Source organism: Pygocentrus nattereri, chromosome 24, assembly GCF_015220715.1.
Source record: "Pygocentrus nattereri isolate fPygNat1 chromosome 24, fPygNat1.pri, whole genome shotgun sequence".
Lineage (NCBI taxonomy): Eukaryota > Metazoa > Chordata > Actinopteri > Characiformes > Serrasalmidae > Pygocentrus > Pygocentrus nattereri.
This window is the reverse complement of record NC_051234.1, coordinates 24,540,957-24,557,480: the sequence shown is the minus strand read 5'-3', so window position 1 is coordinate 24,557,480 and position 16,524 is coordinate 24,540,957. Positions and strand designations below refer to the sequence as shown.

Sequence of the window (16,524 nt, the reverse complement as noted above, 5' to 3'; positions counted from 1 at the left end):
AAACATTGCTTTGTCTGTTGTAGACATGCCTACTAGGGTCATGCAGTGGTCAGTGAAGTGAGGCTTTCCAGTTTAAAGACTGGGGAAAACTCCCTTCTGGTGATGTATATCGAAGGTGGAAGGAACTTTTTTTGGATTTTTTTGGTGCAGGCTTATTTTTATTTATTTTGGGGGGGCGGGGGGCGGGGGGGGGGTTAGCTGGTTAATGCTGCTGGAAGTCAGATGGCTAGTGTTACTGCTTGATTGCCGAATATCTTATCACAGCTGTACTTCAGTAACTCTGCAGTGAGTCTTAATATGGATAATATTAAGGATAATAACGGAGGCAATTATAATTATTTAAACAACTGAAATCACTTGTCAGATGAAGACAACTAGCTTCAAGATAAGATAAAATAGACTTTTTTTATCCCACTGGTGGAAATTTACATTGTTACAGCAGAATACACAGCAAGCAGATAAAGAGCAGTACGTAGACAAAGATGTGCATCATACAAAAATACAAAATATAAGATATACTATAGAAATAAATAAACAAGGCGTCTGTTAGCAGAAAAATATAAAAAATAAAAATCGAATTAAGAAACTATACAAATTTACAGTGTACACATGCAGTTTTATGGATATTGCACATTTCTGAGCAGGTAATGACTGGATATTGCACAGAAATACTAGATATTGCGCAGTAATAATTACAGATATTGCACAGAACGTGTGTATGTATTGCACTTATAGCGTTCTGTCAGCAGCAGATATTGCACATTAATTATAGGTAGGATAACCAGGATTCAAGTTAAAGTTAGTAAAGTAGTTTGTCGACCTCAGTTTGGCTTTTTTTTAGGCTGAGAGGGTGACAAGTTTGATTCTGGTATCCATTCTGCACTGAATAATGGTAGAATCGTTGTTTTCTTCACTAGTTTGAGGTAAGAGGTACAGCTAACTTGGCTGTGTTTTGTTATCCTATATCTGTGGCTGGTTGAGCAGTCACGATTGAATGACACCACAGTGATTCCTAATGACTATATGATGTATTTATGTAAGGCATCCTGGGTATTGTAGTGTGAGAATTTTTTTTTTTTTTTCTTTTAAGTTGTACATTAAGCCCTTTTTTGAATCAAAATGACACACATTTATTGAGTGTATTTTTAAATATTAAATATAGATTACATGAAAAGAATTGGAGCACAGTACTGTATGAAGCACAGTATGAAGCTAAATGGAAAGGATTTATACCTGCACTGAATAGGCGACTACATTATCCTCAAAGGTCTATTACATAGCTAAGTTCAGCAGAATCTATTCAATTGTGTGTAATTAACTGAGGAACCCAAAAATTGTGATCACAGTTGAAATGGTACAGTCTTGCTAAGAGTAGATGGACCAGCTCACTGTGGAAGCTCATTGAGCCACACAGACTGAATTCTCATGTATTAACCTACCTGACTAATGCTGTTCTGAATAAGGCCATTCTCAAAACGTTCCACCATGAGGATAGCGAGGCACCCTCTTCAAACATCCCACGCTACCAGGACACAAAAGAGGTGAGGCGGCTCTGGGTGCGTGCCAGAGATACCGTGAGCGCATCGGCGTAGGTGTGTGTGTGTCACAGCCTCAGTGTGTGACTGCGCGGAGGGCTGAGACAGCTTGCAGAAGACCCTGCGCTGGTTAACCTCTCTGCTTTGTTCTCCACTGAATAGGAGTGGGAGCGCTCCTCTGACTCCCCTGTTCATTCACTCCCGTTCCTCTCCTCAGGAGCAAGATCAGACAGCCATTAATGCACTGCTGCCTCACCTTCTAAAGGTGAAGAATTGCTTTTGCAGAAGCAAGTTCTGAGGAATTCTGCGATGAGGAATCTTTGAGAGCGTGTGCTTCTAGCTGTAGATTAGAGGTGCTGATTACATGGCTTGGGAGTTGAACTTGAGGACACCAGATTTCACACACCTCACACTTCTTAGTTGAGTCCAAAAAACATCTCCCAGCTACTGTTTCCAGCTCTGCGTCTTAGTTAGATAAACAAAACTGAATGTATGTGTGTGGTGTTGTGTGTTTTTTTTTTTTTTTTTTTTTTTTTTTTTTTTAAAATTAATTTCCCCACTAGTTGGTGCTCTGTGCATCACAGTGTCACCTGCCATATTTTCTTCTTGGGCTTCTGGATATGGACAGCTGTGGTATTGCTGGGATTTAAACTCCCAATCCCTGATGTTGGGATTAATTATTAGACAGCTGCACCACATGAGGCAATGCCATGCTTTAAAGTTAAAGCAACAATTTTTTCCTACAGTGTATTAAACATTTGTAGACACAAATGAGTCACTTCATGTGTTTCTGAGTGGTGTTATGGACTAAGCCAGCACCCCAACAGGAGGTTGTGAGTTTGAGTCCTAGTGATGCCATAGCCATCCATGAGTGCTTACTCGAGAGGAAAAATGTCTAGCAGGATTGTGTGATGGAAAACGTCCTGGTTAGTGGGGAAGCTGAGAATTTAAAAAAATTATTATTTATTATTATTATTATTATTAACTTTTGACTGAGATGGGTTAACTCTTGTGTCCTCAAGTTGAGTCAACTCAGGAGAAGCCATGTAATGAGTTGCTGTATCATCTTGAGTTGAGCTTGTTACAACCCCACAGGAAAGCCTAGGGGAAAAGGGTGGTCAGTAACATATGGATTAGATGTGATGTCTGCAGCACAAACCAGGAAGGAACAAGACACATAGTTTAGCGTCTTTTTTCTCATTTATTATATTCCACTCGGACTATAACTTGAGTGAGACCCCCCATAACAACGATATGTACAATATTTACAGGCCAAAAAAAGGCAAATATGCTTGTTGTCAAAAAGAATGGAATTCTGGACCCAAACGGTGCCAAAGGAAAGAAATAATCAAAATAAACAAACAAAAACTACCCTAGCTCTTTGATTGGATTCCTCACCTAGCAGCACAAAGAAAAGGGGGGGGGAAAAAAAACTAACTACGTTATTCTTCCCTAGCGCATAACATAAATACATGGGTTGGCACCCGCCCCTTACCTAAAGTGTCTATACATTGGGCTGCTACGTGATGTAAAATGTATGGGCACGCCCACTGACCCTGTCCAGAACCCCAAGAAGAGAGACAGAGAGAGAGAGAGAGAGAGAGAGAGACAGCCATAACACAGCAAGGCCAGCAGGACTTAACAGTGTGAGGCACTTAAACATAAGCTAACCTGAACTGGGCCACTTGATCAAAACAGACAAGACTAATGCAGACACACACAAAACTGCACCAGCAGAAGCAACACTAAGCTTGTTTGTCTGCGACAGCAACTAGGAGTACATGAAGACAGCTTGGAGCACAGGGGTAATGCCAGCCTCCCCACAAGCTTTGCCGGTCTTCTTTTAAAGCTCAAGGCCATCCTCCAGGGCCGGAACCCTGCATGGTAATTGGCCGTTGTGTGGTACACGTCAATCCTCTAATGATGACCGACACCGCAATCAACCTGTAGTGGAGATGGGGTGTAAACGAGGGAGGAGACATATGGAAGCGAGCGAGAGAGAGAAAAACACAGACCAGAAACCCCCCTTTTCCAGGCCAGACATGTAACACGCCCACCCCAAAGAGCAAACCTGTAAAATAAATAAATAAAACAGTTATGCCCCAGAGAGAGCATCAGCAATTACATTTTCAGCGCATTCCTTATGTCTAACATCCAAATTATAGTCCTGTATAATCAGAAACCATCTCATAAGCCGACAGTTTTGGTTGTACATCTGGGACAAAAACACAAGGTGATTGTGGTCAGTGAAGGTCACCACTGGCAAAGAACTTGAACCTACATAGACCTCAAAATGTTGTAATGCTAACACTAAAGCTAGTGCCTCTTTTTCAGTGGTGGAGTACCCAAGTTGATGTTTGTTGAATTTTCAAGAAAAATAACAGACTGGGTGATCCACGCCAGGGTCATCCAGCCCCAACCCCACTTGCATCCACCTCTAATTTAAAAGGCTTAGCAAAATCAGGGGAACACAACAAGGCTTTAATATTGGTGAAAGCCTCGTGGCAAACAGGTGACCAACTGCTGACCAACTGAAAGAGGATGAGGGGCTCAATAAAGCTGTCAGGGGCTCAGCCACAGTAGAAAAACTCTTAAAAAAACTACAGTAATAGCCAACCATCCCTAAAAACCGCCATAACTCACGTCTCGTTTTGGGAGAGGGAAACTGAACAGTAGCTGTAACTTTCTCTTCTAGAGGCCGGACTTGTCCATGACCAACCTGTTTACCCAAGTAGGTTATTATATCCTGAGCAAATTCACATTTGGCTAGATTCAGCGTTAGATTGGCCTCTGCCATCCGTTTAAAGACTGTGTTTCCATTGAATCCAAGTGGCTTCCCAGTCCATGGACCATACGCCTACATCATCCAAGTAAGCAGTAGTTCTGAACATAAGCAAAAACAGCATTTACCAACCTTTGAAAGTTAGCAGGTGCGTTGTTGAGGCCAAATGGCATCACAGAGTATTATAGGTACATGTCAGGAGTAACAAAAGCTGATTACACAGAAGCTCTAGCAGTAAGCAGAACTTGCCAATATCCCTTAAAAATCTAATTTAGTCACAAAATGAGCAGAACCAACATCATCAACACAGTCGTCAATCCGTGGCAAAGGGAATGAGTCTGAAACTGTTACGGCATTTAGTTTCCTGCAGTCTGTACACAACCTAAACGTGCCATCAGGTTTTGGCACGAGCAAACAAGGGGAGCTCCAGGGACTATAACTTGGTACAGCTAGTTTATGCTCCAACAAATGTTCTACTTCTTTATGCATTATTTCACGCTTTGTAGCATTAACCCCATAAGCATGTTGCTTTATTGGGTGGTCGGTCTTTACTTGAATATCGTGGTGAAGAACAGTGGTTTGTTTTGGTGCATCACCAAAAAGAGACGGATACTGGTTAATTAAGGCTATAATGTCTTCTCGTTGTGAATGTGGCAAATGGTCTACTAAGGTTGAGTCAGGGGAATCTGGCCTCTGATTTTTAACAGCCAAGCCCAGGTTCACACGGTTAGAAAAAGAACTTGGAAATTGGAGGCAGCTTCTATCCTTTTTAAATTGATTGGGGCTCATGAAAGAGGGAGAAATCAAATAAAAACGGAGGGATGGGAATAAAGATCGAAGTCATATGTGTCAAGCTTTAGTTGTCGTGGGCCAAAACACTGAACATTTCACCACTCTGCCTCATTAAACACGCCTGATTCAGCTCATTAGCTAATTAGCAAGGCCTTCATGAACTGAATTCAGAGCTTTAGGTGAAGGTAAACGCTGACCTCCGCAGCACTGTGAGCAGCAGAGGCATTTTATAACCTCATTTAAGCCAATAACACAATGTCAAAACATGACAGATTGGAAAGACGTAGCATGAATCTTTTTTCTCTACTGCCGCTAATGCAAATGCCTCCTTTACCTGCACTAATTCTGCATTCCCCTTCAGCAGAGTCATAAAACTCCTCTATTAGACAGCAGTGGCTTGCTGCCATAAAGGAGGATAATTGCGAGTGGTTCCTGCAAGGCTTTCGATAAGGCGAGGCTGAGGATTCAGAAAGCAGCCGAGAGAGAGAGAGAGAGCAGCAAGATGGGATGGGGAGATGCTGCTATTTTATGCGGGCGCCCTGTCTGGGCTCTGTCAGGATGAGTAAGTGCTGTCCTCTGTGTGTTAATGAAGGGCACAGTTGCTGGAACACCACCAATCATCCAAAGGGCGCCGTCACGACTCCCACAGGTCGTGTGCCCAGGCCAGTGCCAGTGCAGGGTTCCCCAGGCCACAGAGGTCCATGCTGGCAACCACAGTGGCTTTTGGATTGGTGTGATTGTTATGAGGGGAAAAAATATCTGATTTGATTTTATTGTGATACTTTACATAACGATTCAGTCGTGAAGTCTTATATATTGTCATTTAGTTTGATTCAAACGGTGTTGTTTCACAAATACATATAAATGTGTTGTATATTGTAATGGCCTTTGTGTTTTCAGATATTTTTATTATATTTTTTGTATTACTTTTTTTTTGTATTCTTTTCAGCCCTAATCGGATTTGTTGTTGATGTAGTTTGTAAGCAGTTGGCTGTGGTGGTTAAGTAACATAATGGTCAAAGATTTTAACATTTGTATGTGGAGTCCAACAAGGTTCACTGTTAGGGCCTTTGCTTTATTTTTCTCTATTGGTAAGACTGTGTAGGCTTGGTAAGGCTATGTAGGCTAGCTGTGTGTCAGATGTCTCTCAGTAAATGTGTTCTACAAAAAAAAAAAAAAAAAATACTGATCCTTGATACTAAAATTCAGAAAATTTGCTTTGTGAAAAATTAGGCACTTTTGATCTGTATAATAAAGTTGAAGTGCAATGGGTGTAATATTAGATTCTGAGTTCTATTTTGTCCCAGCTTTCGATCAATTGAGAAATGTTGTTCTAAAGTTCTAAATTTTTTTTATTTCTAAGTAATTTAGTTTTTACAAGTCAACAAATGCCTAAACCTACTAAACGTAGTTTCCAAGAAACATTTATTTTAGCTTTTAATTAAATTGCTACATCCCTTTTTGTATTTATTGGTTTATTTTGGTCTGTCATATTTTCATATGATTTTAAATCAACAATCTTGTATTGCTGTTACCAAACAATAAAGTAAATAAAATTAAACCCATCTTTCCTTTTATTTAATTATTTTATGTTAAACTTTATCACTTGTCAGTAAGGCACTTTGAGCTGCCATCAGCATTAAAAGTACGCTATAAAAAGTTGTTGTTATTTTTTATTATTATTATTATTATTATTATACAGATTATTTTATGAAGATTGCAGGTTGACTGTAATATTTCAGCCCGATGCATCGGTGCATTTTAACACCTGTCGTGTGGCTGATAATTTTCTGTAAGACAAATGTTACAAGTAACCTCTTGCACGTTTTCCTGCAGGAGTGAAGGATTGTGGGTACAGTCCCCTAGCCGTAGGGCTGATGTCTTTCCACATTTGCTGTAAAATGTTTTGGGACAGTCTTGGCGCTGTGCCTCGTGTGTGTGTGTGAAGAGGATTTTGGGAAGCAGTGTGAGGTCAGTTGTTAGGTCAAGTTGTTTGGATGATGTAATGACTTTATCGGGGCGCCACATTTCCTGAGTGCTCTCCAAGAACCGTGGGCTGCTGGGAGTCCTCCCCTTTGTCACTCCGCACAGGAAGCGCAGTGAGCTGGTAGAACAAATAGTGTCGCACCTTTTGTACTCTCAGAAGTACTGATGATGGTAAAACAGTCTGAAAAAAACGTTGTCTTTGGGAATTCTTTTGCCTTGAATCATCCTTCATGTATCCCTTCACCAGAATACATTTTACGCTGAAATTTTAAGCTAAAACTTTATCAGAAAACTAAACAATGAGTGAGACATCAGGCAGCATCTGTCTAACCGTTTCATGTAATAACTTTCTATGACCGAGCTTTCAGAGGCGTTTAACTACCAACGCTGCGAGCAATTCTGACCGAAAGTTTCTCTTAAGCGGAGCATTTCGCACCAAACCACTCTAAATCTCAACCTTTTAATTATGTAGAATTTTTTTGAAATATCTGTGGTATTCCCCTTTTAAGATGTTTATGTAGCATTAGTGGCAGTTTGAAAAGATGCAGTGGCATCCTCCTAGCCATCATCTTCGGCCTTCCTCCTCCTTAGCTTTTTCACATCGTGTGATAGGAGGAGACCCAGTTAAGTGATTAAATAAATTAAAAAAGAGCCTGTCAGTTAAGGATGTAAACTGACAAAGTGAATCCATTACCTGATTAACTGTATAAGTACACAATTATGTATTTATGCAATTATTACGTTATGATGCAGTTACATAAAGTAATAACCTTTGACTGTTTCAGTAACTCTTGCACCATCATCACTGTTGACATTTTTCATTTTTAGTTTATTTAAGGTTCATATTGCCATAAAAAGGTGAATAGCTTTAACAGTGAAGCTGAAGAAACGGCTTCAGATTACATTGTTGTACTGACAAATATGTTGTAGACAGGTATAACGGCTTCATCTCTTCTGGGAAGGCATCCCATAAGGTTTAGGAGTGTTTATGGGAATTTTTGACCATTCTTTCAAAAGCGAATTTGAGAGGTCAGACACGGATGTTGGATGAGAAGGCCTGGCTCGCAGATTCCGCTCTAATTCATCCCTAATGTGTTCTGTCCGGTGCAGACCAGTCAACTTCTTCCACACCAAACTCGCTCATCCATGTCTTTATGGACTTTGATGTGTGCACTGGTGTGCAGTCATGTTGGAACAGGAAGGGGCCGTCCCCAAACTGTTCCCACAAAGTTGGGAGCATGAAACTGTCCAAAATCTCTTGATGTGCTGAAGCATTAAGAGTTCCTTTCACTGGAACTAAGGGGCCGAGCCCAACTCCTGAAAATCAACCCCACACCATAATCCCCCCTCCACCAAACTTTACACCTGGCACAGTGCAGTCAGACAAGTACTGTTCTCCTAGCAACCGCCAAACTCGGACTCGTCCATCGGATTGCCAGGTGAAGAAGTGTGATTTGTCACTCCAGAGAACACGTCTTCACTGCTCTAGAGTCCGGTGGCGGCACTTTACACCACTGCATTCGACACTTTGCATTGCGCTTGGTGATGTAAGGCTTGGATGCAGCTGTACAGCCATGGAAACCCATTCCATGAAGCTCTCTATGCTGTTCTTGAGCTAATCTATAGGCCACGAAGTTTGGAGGTCTGTGGTGATTGACTGCAGGAAGTTGGCGACCTCTGCACACTATATTCCCCTCCGCATCCGCTGGCCCCCCTCTGTCATTTTACGTGGCCTACCACTTCTTGGCTGAGTTGCTGTCATTCTCAGTCACTTCCACTTTGTTATAATACCACTGACAGTTGACTGTGGAATATTTAGTAGTGAGGAAATTTCATGACTGGACTTGTTGCACAGGTGGTGTCTGATCACGGCACCACGCTGGAATTCACTGAGCTCCTGAGAGCGACCCATTCTTTCACTAATGTCTATAGAAACAGTCTGCAGGCCTAGGTGCTTGATTTTATACACCTGGTTCCATGGAAGTGATTGGAACACCTGAATTCAATGATTTGGATAGTTAGATTTAAAAGGCTGTTTATCTGGGAAGGATGTTTATTTAGTTCTAAAAAGCTACTTGTCTGGGCAGAATAGCTGTTTTCTTGGAAAAAAACACTAATATTGTAATACAGATTCTTCTTCAAAGCAGTTAACTATTATTTGTAGACATTATCTGTCTGTATTATATGTGATGGTGGTGAAATTCAACGTTTCTTTTCAATGGCTGGTGGTGCTAAGGAGAACTCTGGAACCAAACATGTGTTGTTCAAGCTAGCTCGCAAAAGATCAGCTAATTTCTTTTAATAAAATATCCTTGTTGCATTTAAACTGCATTATTGCTTGTTTACTGTAATTTGTAATGTTGTCTGATTAAACAAACCCACACTTATCGTCCAGATACTGTATATCTGTGAATATTGTACTTGCGTGTTTGGCTGGACACTAGCAGGCTTTTAAAGCTGCTTGTTCTCAGGTTTACTGTATTACTGTACTGTGTAGTTATTGCTGTTTGCCTTTTTAGTGCAGGACAGTGTAAGGGTGTTCATATTTTTTCTCTGTGTGTGGAGAAAGAGTGAAGAGAGGATGTGTAGAGAGAGAGAGAATCTCTTTGACGTTCCTGCTGAGGCTTGGAGAGATCTGGTTCTGTCCATTCAGCACAATTTCATTGAGCAGGAAGTGTACCTCCGCTCCAGGCAAACTGACAGGAAGCCATGAGTCTCTCTCTCTCTCTCTCTCTCTCTCTCTCTCTCTCTCTCTCTCTCTCTCTCTCTCTCTCTCTCTCTCTCTCTCTCTCTCTCTCTCTCTCTCTCTCTCTCTCTCTCTCTCTCTCTCTCTCTCTCTCTCACAGATTACAGAAATGTTAAAGACTCACTATCTCGCTATAATGCAGTCCATTTTAACCTCTACAACCTGCATTGACCTTGGTCAATAATCACAATTGCAGTGTTACAGCCTTAATCAAATATTCAGTTTCTCTTTTCTGCAGGAATATCTTTCCATGCTTCCAATGTTCACATACTGTTGATGATCCCAGTTACAAATTTAGTCATCAGCCCTGTAACTCCCAAATGTACAGTTTCTAGTGCAGATATTCTTCTTTTCTGTGTGTTTTGCTTTTCTCAGTAAGGGCTTTTTGACAGCTACACATCCTTTCAAACCCATAGCATCGAGTTGTCTTCTGACAGTAAGAGTATGGAGAGAAACTTTTTGAGTATGGAGTATGAGGGGATCATACTATGAGGGAGTATGGAGAGGTTTTTTGTTTTTTCATGTAAAGCAAAAATGGAGCTTTTTTTTCTTCTCTCAAAGATGAAGGCTTTAAAAGCTGTTTATGTGATGATGACAGTCCAGTTTCTTGCACAGTTGTTAGGAATCCCATTTTCTCTATGTTTTAATACATGTTTTGAACTCCAGCTTGGGAAACTTCTACTTTCTCCTTCCCTATGTGTCTGTCTATCTAATCTCTTCAGAAATATCTCCTGAATAAATGCAGGGTGGCTTCTGCCTTTTACTCAACACTGTAGCTCACAAGGAATGGAAACTAATGCCCACTGTGTCAAGTTGTTTGTATGTGGTTTTTGAGACAGTGACTATAAAAGAGACTGTTCTCTATAAAAATGAGCAAAAGTACAGACACAATTCAGACTTCAAAATGGCCCCGGCTACTGTTTAACTATACACTGTGTTTTTGACATATTTTGGCTTGGTTTGATTGGCCAGAAGAAAATGACAGGCTGGAATCTGAAACTCGCCCCTCCCTCTTCATGAAGGACAGACAGATTCCTCTGTAGTGATGTCCATAATAAGCCGGGATTAAAAGGATGTGCGGGTGGGTGGTTGGGTGTGAAGTAGTGGAAACCTTTGAGAAGAAGTGTGAGATGCTCTCACTGGACAGCTGTGCCTCTTCCTGTGCAGATGTTGCCAGGGGAACAAGGACAGGACATTGTCTAATCGTGGCGCTGACCAGCAGCTCCAGGCCTTTCCTGGGCAGGCCCTTCCTCTGCTTTTCTTTGTCCTCTGCTTTTTCTTTCTGCATGTGTATGAATGTGCATTGGTGGAAAGCCTTCTACCGAGTTGTCTCAGCGTCTAGTCTTCACTGTCTTTAGTTAGTGGCCGTAGTGCAGGGCCGATAGAATGAGGACATGAAGATGCTGAAGATGTTTCCAATGCGCATCAGGCATAGAATCACACAGGTAGGCTATTGTTTGAGTCTTTTCAGACTTTTATGAGCTTTGGCTGAGAATCGTCCAGGTCTGTAACTCTAGGCTTGGTGTGCAGTTATTAATTAGATGTGCTGTTAAGTAACTGACATTAATTACTATGAGACTAATATGGAGGTGTGGAGGTTGACATTGATTAATTGAGGTGTTCCTCACAAATAGGCCATTTGGGCTTAATGAAACAGTTTTGTTAAAGCTAATATTTTTAACAATAAACGGCACCACCCAGCTTCTAATCAGCATTATGCAAATTATATCATGCCAGTTTCTACTAATGTCCATTCACTTTTAACCATGTTAGCATACATAGTCAAGCTTTTCCTTTAAAAGGTTAAGACACAAAATATAAACTGCTTTGGGTCGGAGTTCCTGTTGAATGGGAGAATGGTGTGTTTTCTTTGTTAGAGGTTTGGTCAGAGGAGGGTGGGGGCGCAGTGACAGGAGGGCACTGAGTTTAGAGCAGGGGTGCCCAATCTTTTTGTCTGGAGGAGCCAGAGTGCAATGCTTGTGATGGGCCGAAGGCCAACAAAAGACAACGGATTACACGTAAAGGAAGAAAGTAGATTTTTAAAAGGATTTTTTAAAAATATGCATTTTTTATCACTTTACACATCTTACACAAAGCTGCTTTTTAAGATAGAGTTTAAGTTATATATAGTATAAAAATATTTGTTTTTCCATTGTTTGAGGGGTAGCTAGTTCGCTAAATTTCCCATTCCACCTTAAATTGTGCATCAATTCTGACACCTGAGGCACCAGAATGTAACTGCTGCACCATTTAAGGTGGAACGTCAAATTTAGCTAACTAGCTACCAAGACAACAGCATAGTAATACTGTTTTTACATGCTTCTTATGAAGAAAAGGACTTTAATACACTGACAAATATTTAACTAAGACAATACAATGGTTATCATATTTTTTTACAGAGAAAATACTCACATTTGTGGGTTTCTTTGGTCGCTTGCACAGCCATCTTGCCGTGTTTTATTGTTTTCTCATAACACTCTTTGGAGTGACCCTCTGAAAAACCTCTGTTTGGAGGGCCATGTAGCCCTAACACGTAATCCTACTCCTCCATCTCACGTAATCCTACTCCTCCATCTGAACAAAAATCCGGACACCCTAGGAGTGAATGCGCAAAACAGGGGGCTAAGGGCTAAGAAGTAGGGGGAAGTGGTGAAATGGGATTGGGTTACATGTTATTACTGTTGTTCATGTCAAATATACACTATGTAAATATGCAATAGATATATTTGCCTAATTTATGTCTTTTTTTTTTTTTTGCCTGCAATAATGGTCTGTCTGTCACCTGCCCATCTTATTTATTTATTTATTTATTTATTTATTTATTTATTTTTATTTATTTATTTAGATAGCTCATCAGAACCGTAGCCTTCACACACTGTTGGTACAACACAGGGGCTGCTCAGCAACTACTAGTCCAACAAAATCACACTTTAGTCACTTTTAATATAGTGAAAGTTTTTACACTGTAGAAGGTGGAGGTGTGTAATTTGATTAGATCTGTATGGAGTGCAGGCTTCAGTCATGTGTGTTAATTAGGAAAAGATGGAAAAAATGCATTTTGACGTAAGAGGCTCATCAAGTAGAGCCGGTATGGATTGAAACTTACTAAGTGTGTGAAACCTCACATGCCACTTCGGGCAGCCCAGGTTCAGGGTGTGTCGCCCTCCTCTGTACCAGTTTATGTCTGGCAGGATGACGTCTGGAAAACATCAAAAGGCTCATATATCCGTTTTCATAGGAACAGTGGCGTGAAACAGAGCCTCTTATGCTTTGTGTTTGTGTTCGTTTTGCTTTTGTTCTCTTTTGTCTTCTTGCTTGTTTTATGCAGACACATCAAATCAAGTCATCAGCCCTTTGTCGTTCCCTCCCATTCCCTTCAGTCAGGTGCTGAGGGGGGAATGAAATGTGGTTCTTCCACAAGATAGTGCTGCATTTTACAGCAGCAAACTACCACAACAGTGACGATAGAGAATTCCATAAATACAGTAAATTGTTGCTGTCCTAACAAAACTTTGGATCTCAAAGTGTTAACTTCACAGAGAACAGTGAAAACATTCTTCATTTATTTAAGACGACATGAAATTTTATTCAGTCATTTTTGACTATTTCTGTTGCATATGAAATTCAGTTTTCAAATACAGTAAAAACACTTATAACCACCAGACATGAGGTACAGAACAAGGTTAAATATCTTTAGCATGTTAAATATCTTTGCACCTTGCTACCTCATGTTCAGAAATGAGTGCTGGGTCAGCGCTGCACTGTCCTGTCTGTTTACTGTGTCTGATGTCTGTTTTATTTCTCGTATTTACTGTATTGTTTCTAATTTAATGTTTTGCATACTTACGTCTGCACTTCTGTCTGTTCTGTCTGTTTTGTTCCATGTTGCACCGTGATGTTCCTGGTGGAACGTAGTTTCGCTCCACTGTGTACTTGTACATAGATGGAATGACAAAAGCCTTATGACTTGACTTGAATGGCCAATAAGATGGCCCACTGTCCTCAGTAGCAGTTATATTTATTGTTCATTTATCTCTTTTGAGGTTATGAACACCAAGTTTCTCCCAGAAAAGACTTGGTCATCAGTAAGGTCTTCATCTGACCCTGTTATTGTTCTCAGATGGGCCTTTGTTGTGTGTCCTGTACTCTAGTAATTAGGAGACATTCCCTCCCTGTTCCACAGCAGCTCTATTGAGTGTTGATGAAGCGCACAAGCTCCTAATGAATAGACAAGCTTCAGAGAGAGAGACGGAGAGAAGTAGATTAGTATAACGACAGAGAATGCAGCCTGTGTATGTGTCTTTTTGGTGCAGTGTGTTAGTGTGCAGTGTACCATGAACATACATGCAGTCATATGAAAAGCTCAATGTACTGGAGCTTTACTAGCCTGAAATTTTGGTCCAAACCCGAATACAGCCTGAGAGTTTTTTGTCTGAGCCTGATTTGCATTTTGAGTCTGATCCTGAGCCCAGTACAACAAAATTCTGTCTGAACCCGTCTGACCCAGACCGCATTACCATGTTTTGACTGCAAAACTAACCCGGGTATAAAAAGATTCTGTCCGAACCTCACCCGAACCAACCCATCATCGTCCAAAGCAGCAAAAAAAAAAAAAACCCATATAGGATAGTGCCAGTTACTGTGTAGTGGCAGTACTTGCCCATCGTTAGGATAAATAATATAAAACACAATATGAAATAATGATATAATCAGACAGTCCACTGTCTACGTTTACATCCCACTTGAACAAATTTATTCCTTAAATAATGCTTTTGAACAATAATCTATAAGTTTTTAGTCTGAGTAACAGACTAAAGAGCACAAAAAATAAGTCATAGTGCCAACTTTGACTAGGTTTTTGTTGTTTACTCAAGTTCTGTAAATAATCAGTAACACTGACACGCTGTTGTAAATATTTAGTTAGGTAATGCTTGTTGTCAACTGCCGACCTGTCCAGCTTTGCTGTTTTCTGCCCAGTGAGTTCTGAGAGAGGTTCCAGCACCCCGTGTGACTCAGGAGGATAAGCAGGTTAGATGATGAATAAATGTTTTCCTAAGAAGTATAGCTAGTCAAAATTCTGAGTCATACCAACTTTTCTCTTTCATATGACTTTACATTCTGGCTAATGCTGTTATCCAGAGTGACGGTACAGTTTTGGTTCCAGAGGTAGACGGATGTGGTGCTGGTCGTCTTACTTAAGGTCTTTTTGATCCTGAACTTGTGTTTATATTAAACAACCGCCAAAGCTTGAATGAAAAATATGAGATATAAATATGATAAAACACGGCTTATAAACCACTGATCATACCTATCTGAGAACTGTGTGGGCGTGGCTAGTGAGCAGCTTGATTAACAGCTGTCTATCCAACACTCCTAGCCAGCTCTGCCACTCATAAAGAACTAAACTCATTTTCCAGCGTTTATGTGACAGTAACTGGATGAAAAAAAGTCGCAGACATGCAGACGGTTGGACAAACGAAAAAAAAAACAAACAAATGGAAACACCAAGGAACAGATGAGCAGACGCACAGGCGGATGGAGAAACAAATGAACAGACTATACAGCACGTGTTCGTGTGTGGATAAAAGAATGAACAGCCAATAGGCAGCGACACACAGGTGGTCTCACTTGCTAGCTTTTGCTTATGCTGGGTTAGCTTTAGGCTGCTAAGCCTTTCTGGCTCTGAAATTGTTTTATGTGGGCGGGGCGAAGGACATCAGCCTTGTGATTGGTCTGCGAAATGCTCATGAAAGCATTACCCAAGATTAGGTCTGCCCTATTTGAGAGGATTGAGAGAGAAATATGGTGAAATTTATCAGTCATTTATTGGTCACTGGATCATTATTCAAAGCATATATGTAGTATATGTTTACTTCTTGCCTGTAAGAACAAGACTGACCCGGGTCTTTAAGACGTCTGTCTCTTCCATACTGAACTTTCATTTTTTTCTTCAGTCTTGAGCTTGTTGACTTATTCATTATTTTGCTGTGCCCTTTAAACCCTGTGCCCACGAGCGAGCATTTAGCGGACGCAGTTTGCATAACATTGTAACTCAAATGTAAAGTTCAAGCTCACTGTGGACGTGGTCATATCAAGGCTGCAGCTGCGCTTATATGTTCGACCGGCCCTGAGTGTCTTCGCATAGCGTGAAATCTCAGATCATATATCACAGGCTTCGCCAGGGGTGTGAAGAGCGTAATGCATGGAAAAAATGTAGGATGTGTTTTTGGACTAAACATTCTGTTAACGCCTTAAATGGCGTATTCGTTTTCTTCACGTTATTAACCTTTCAGATGGCCAAGACACGCCAGACTTCCATTTCTGACTATAACTTACGATTAACTCAGTTTGTTCTGTTTTCTGTGTAGTTACTGAATAATAATCCTTACGACATAAGAAATCTGGGAGATTTAAGGGGCTAAAAGAATATTTGAGTGTTTTTTTTATTTTTTTATTTATGTAACCTGTAGCATGTATGTTTAATTACCATGGACAATAATTCAAATGTATTGCTTCTCATTTAGGATGCTTTCAGACTGGCAGGTTTGATTTGATTAAAATGAACGCTGATGCGATTGTTCTGTTAGTGCGACTGATTAGAGCAAGTGAGAATGTTGTCACCTGGACCCTGGTGGACACCAAATAAATGGACTGAGACCCTCTGAGCAAGTTAGTGTAAAGAG

The 16,524-nt window shown here is 40.6% G+C and overlaps 1 protein-coding gene across 4 annotated transcripts in view; it reads left to right on the top strand.

The window, feature by feature from the left end:
* The window catches only part of rps6ka3b (ribosomal protein S6 kinase, polypeptide 3b), a 76,337-nt gene that overhangs the window by 13,460 nt on the left and 46,353 nt on the right, over nucleotides 1-16,524 (top strand). The window contains exon 1 of one of the 4 annotated variants that reach the window (XM_037534117.1): nucleotides 11,142-11,286. The exons of the other annotated variants lie outside the window; for them this stretch is intronic. Within the exon in view, the coding sequence (XP_037390014.1) occupies nucleotides 11,236-11,286 (51 nt within the window). The 5' untranslated portion in view covers nucleotides 11,142-11,235. Of the gene's footprint in view, nucleotides 1-11,141; nucleotides 11,287-16,524 lie in introns of those variants that run through there. 4 annotated transcript variants of the gene reach the window in all.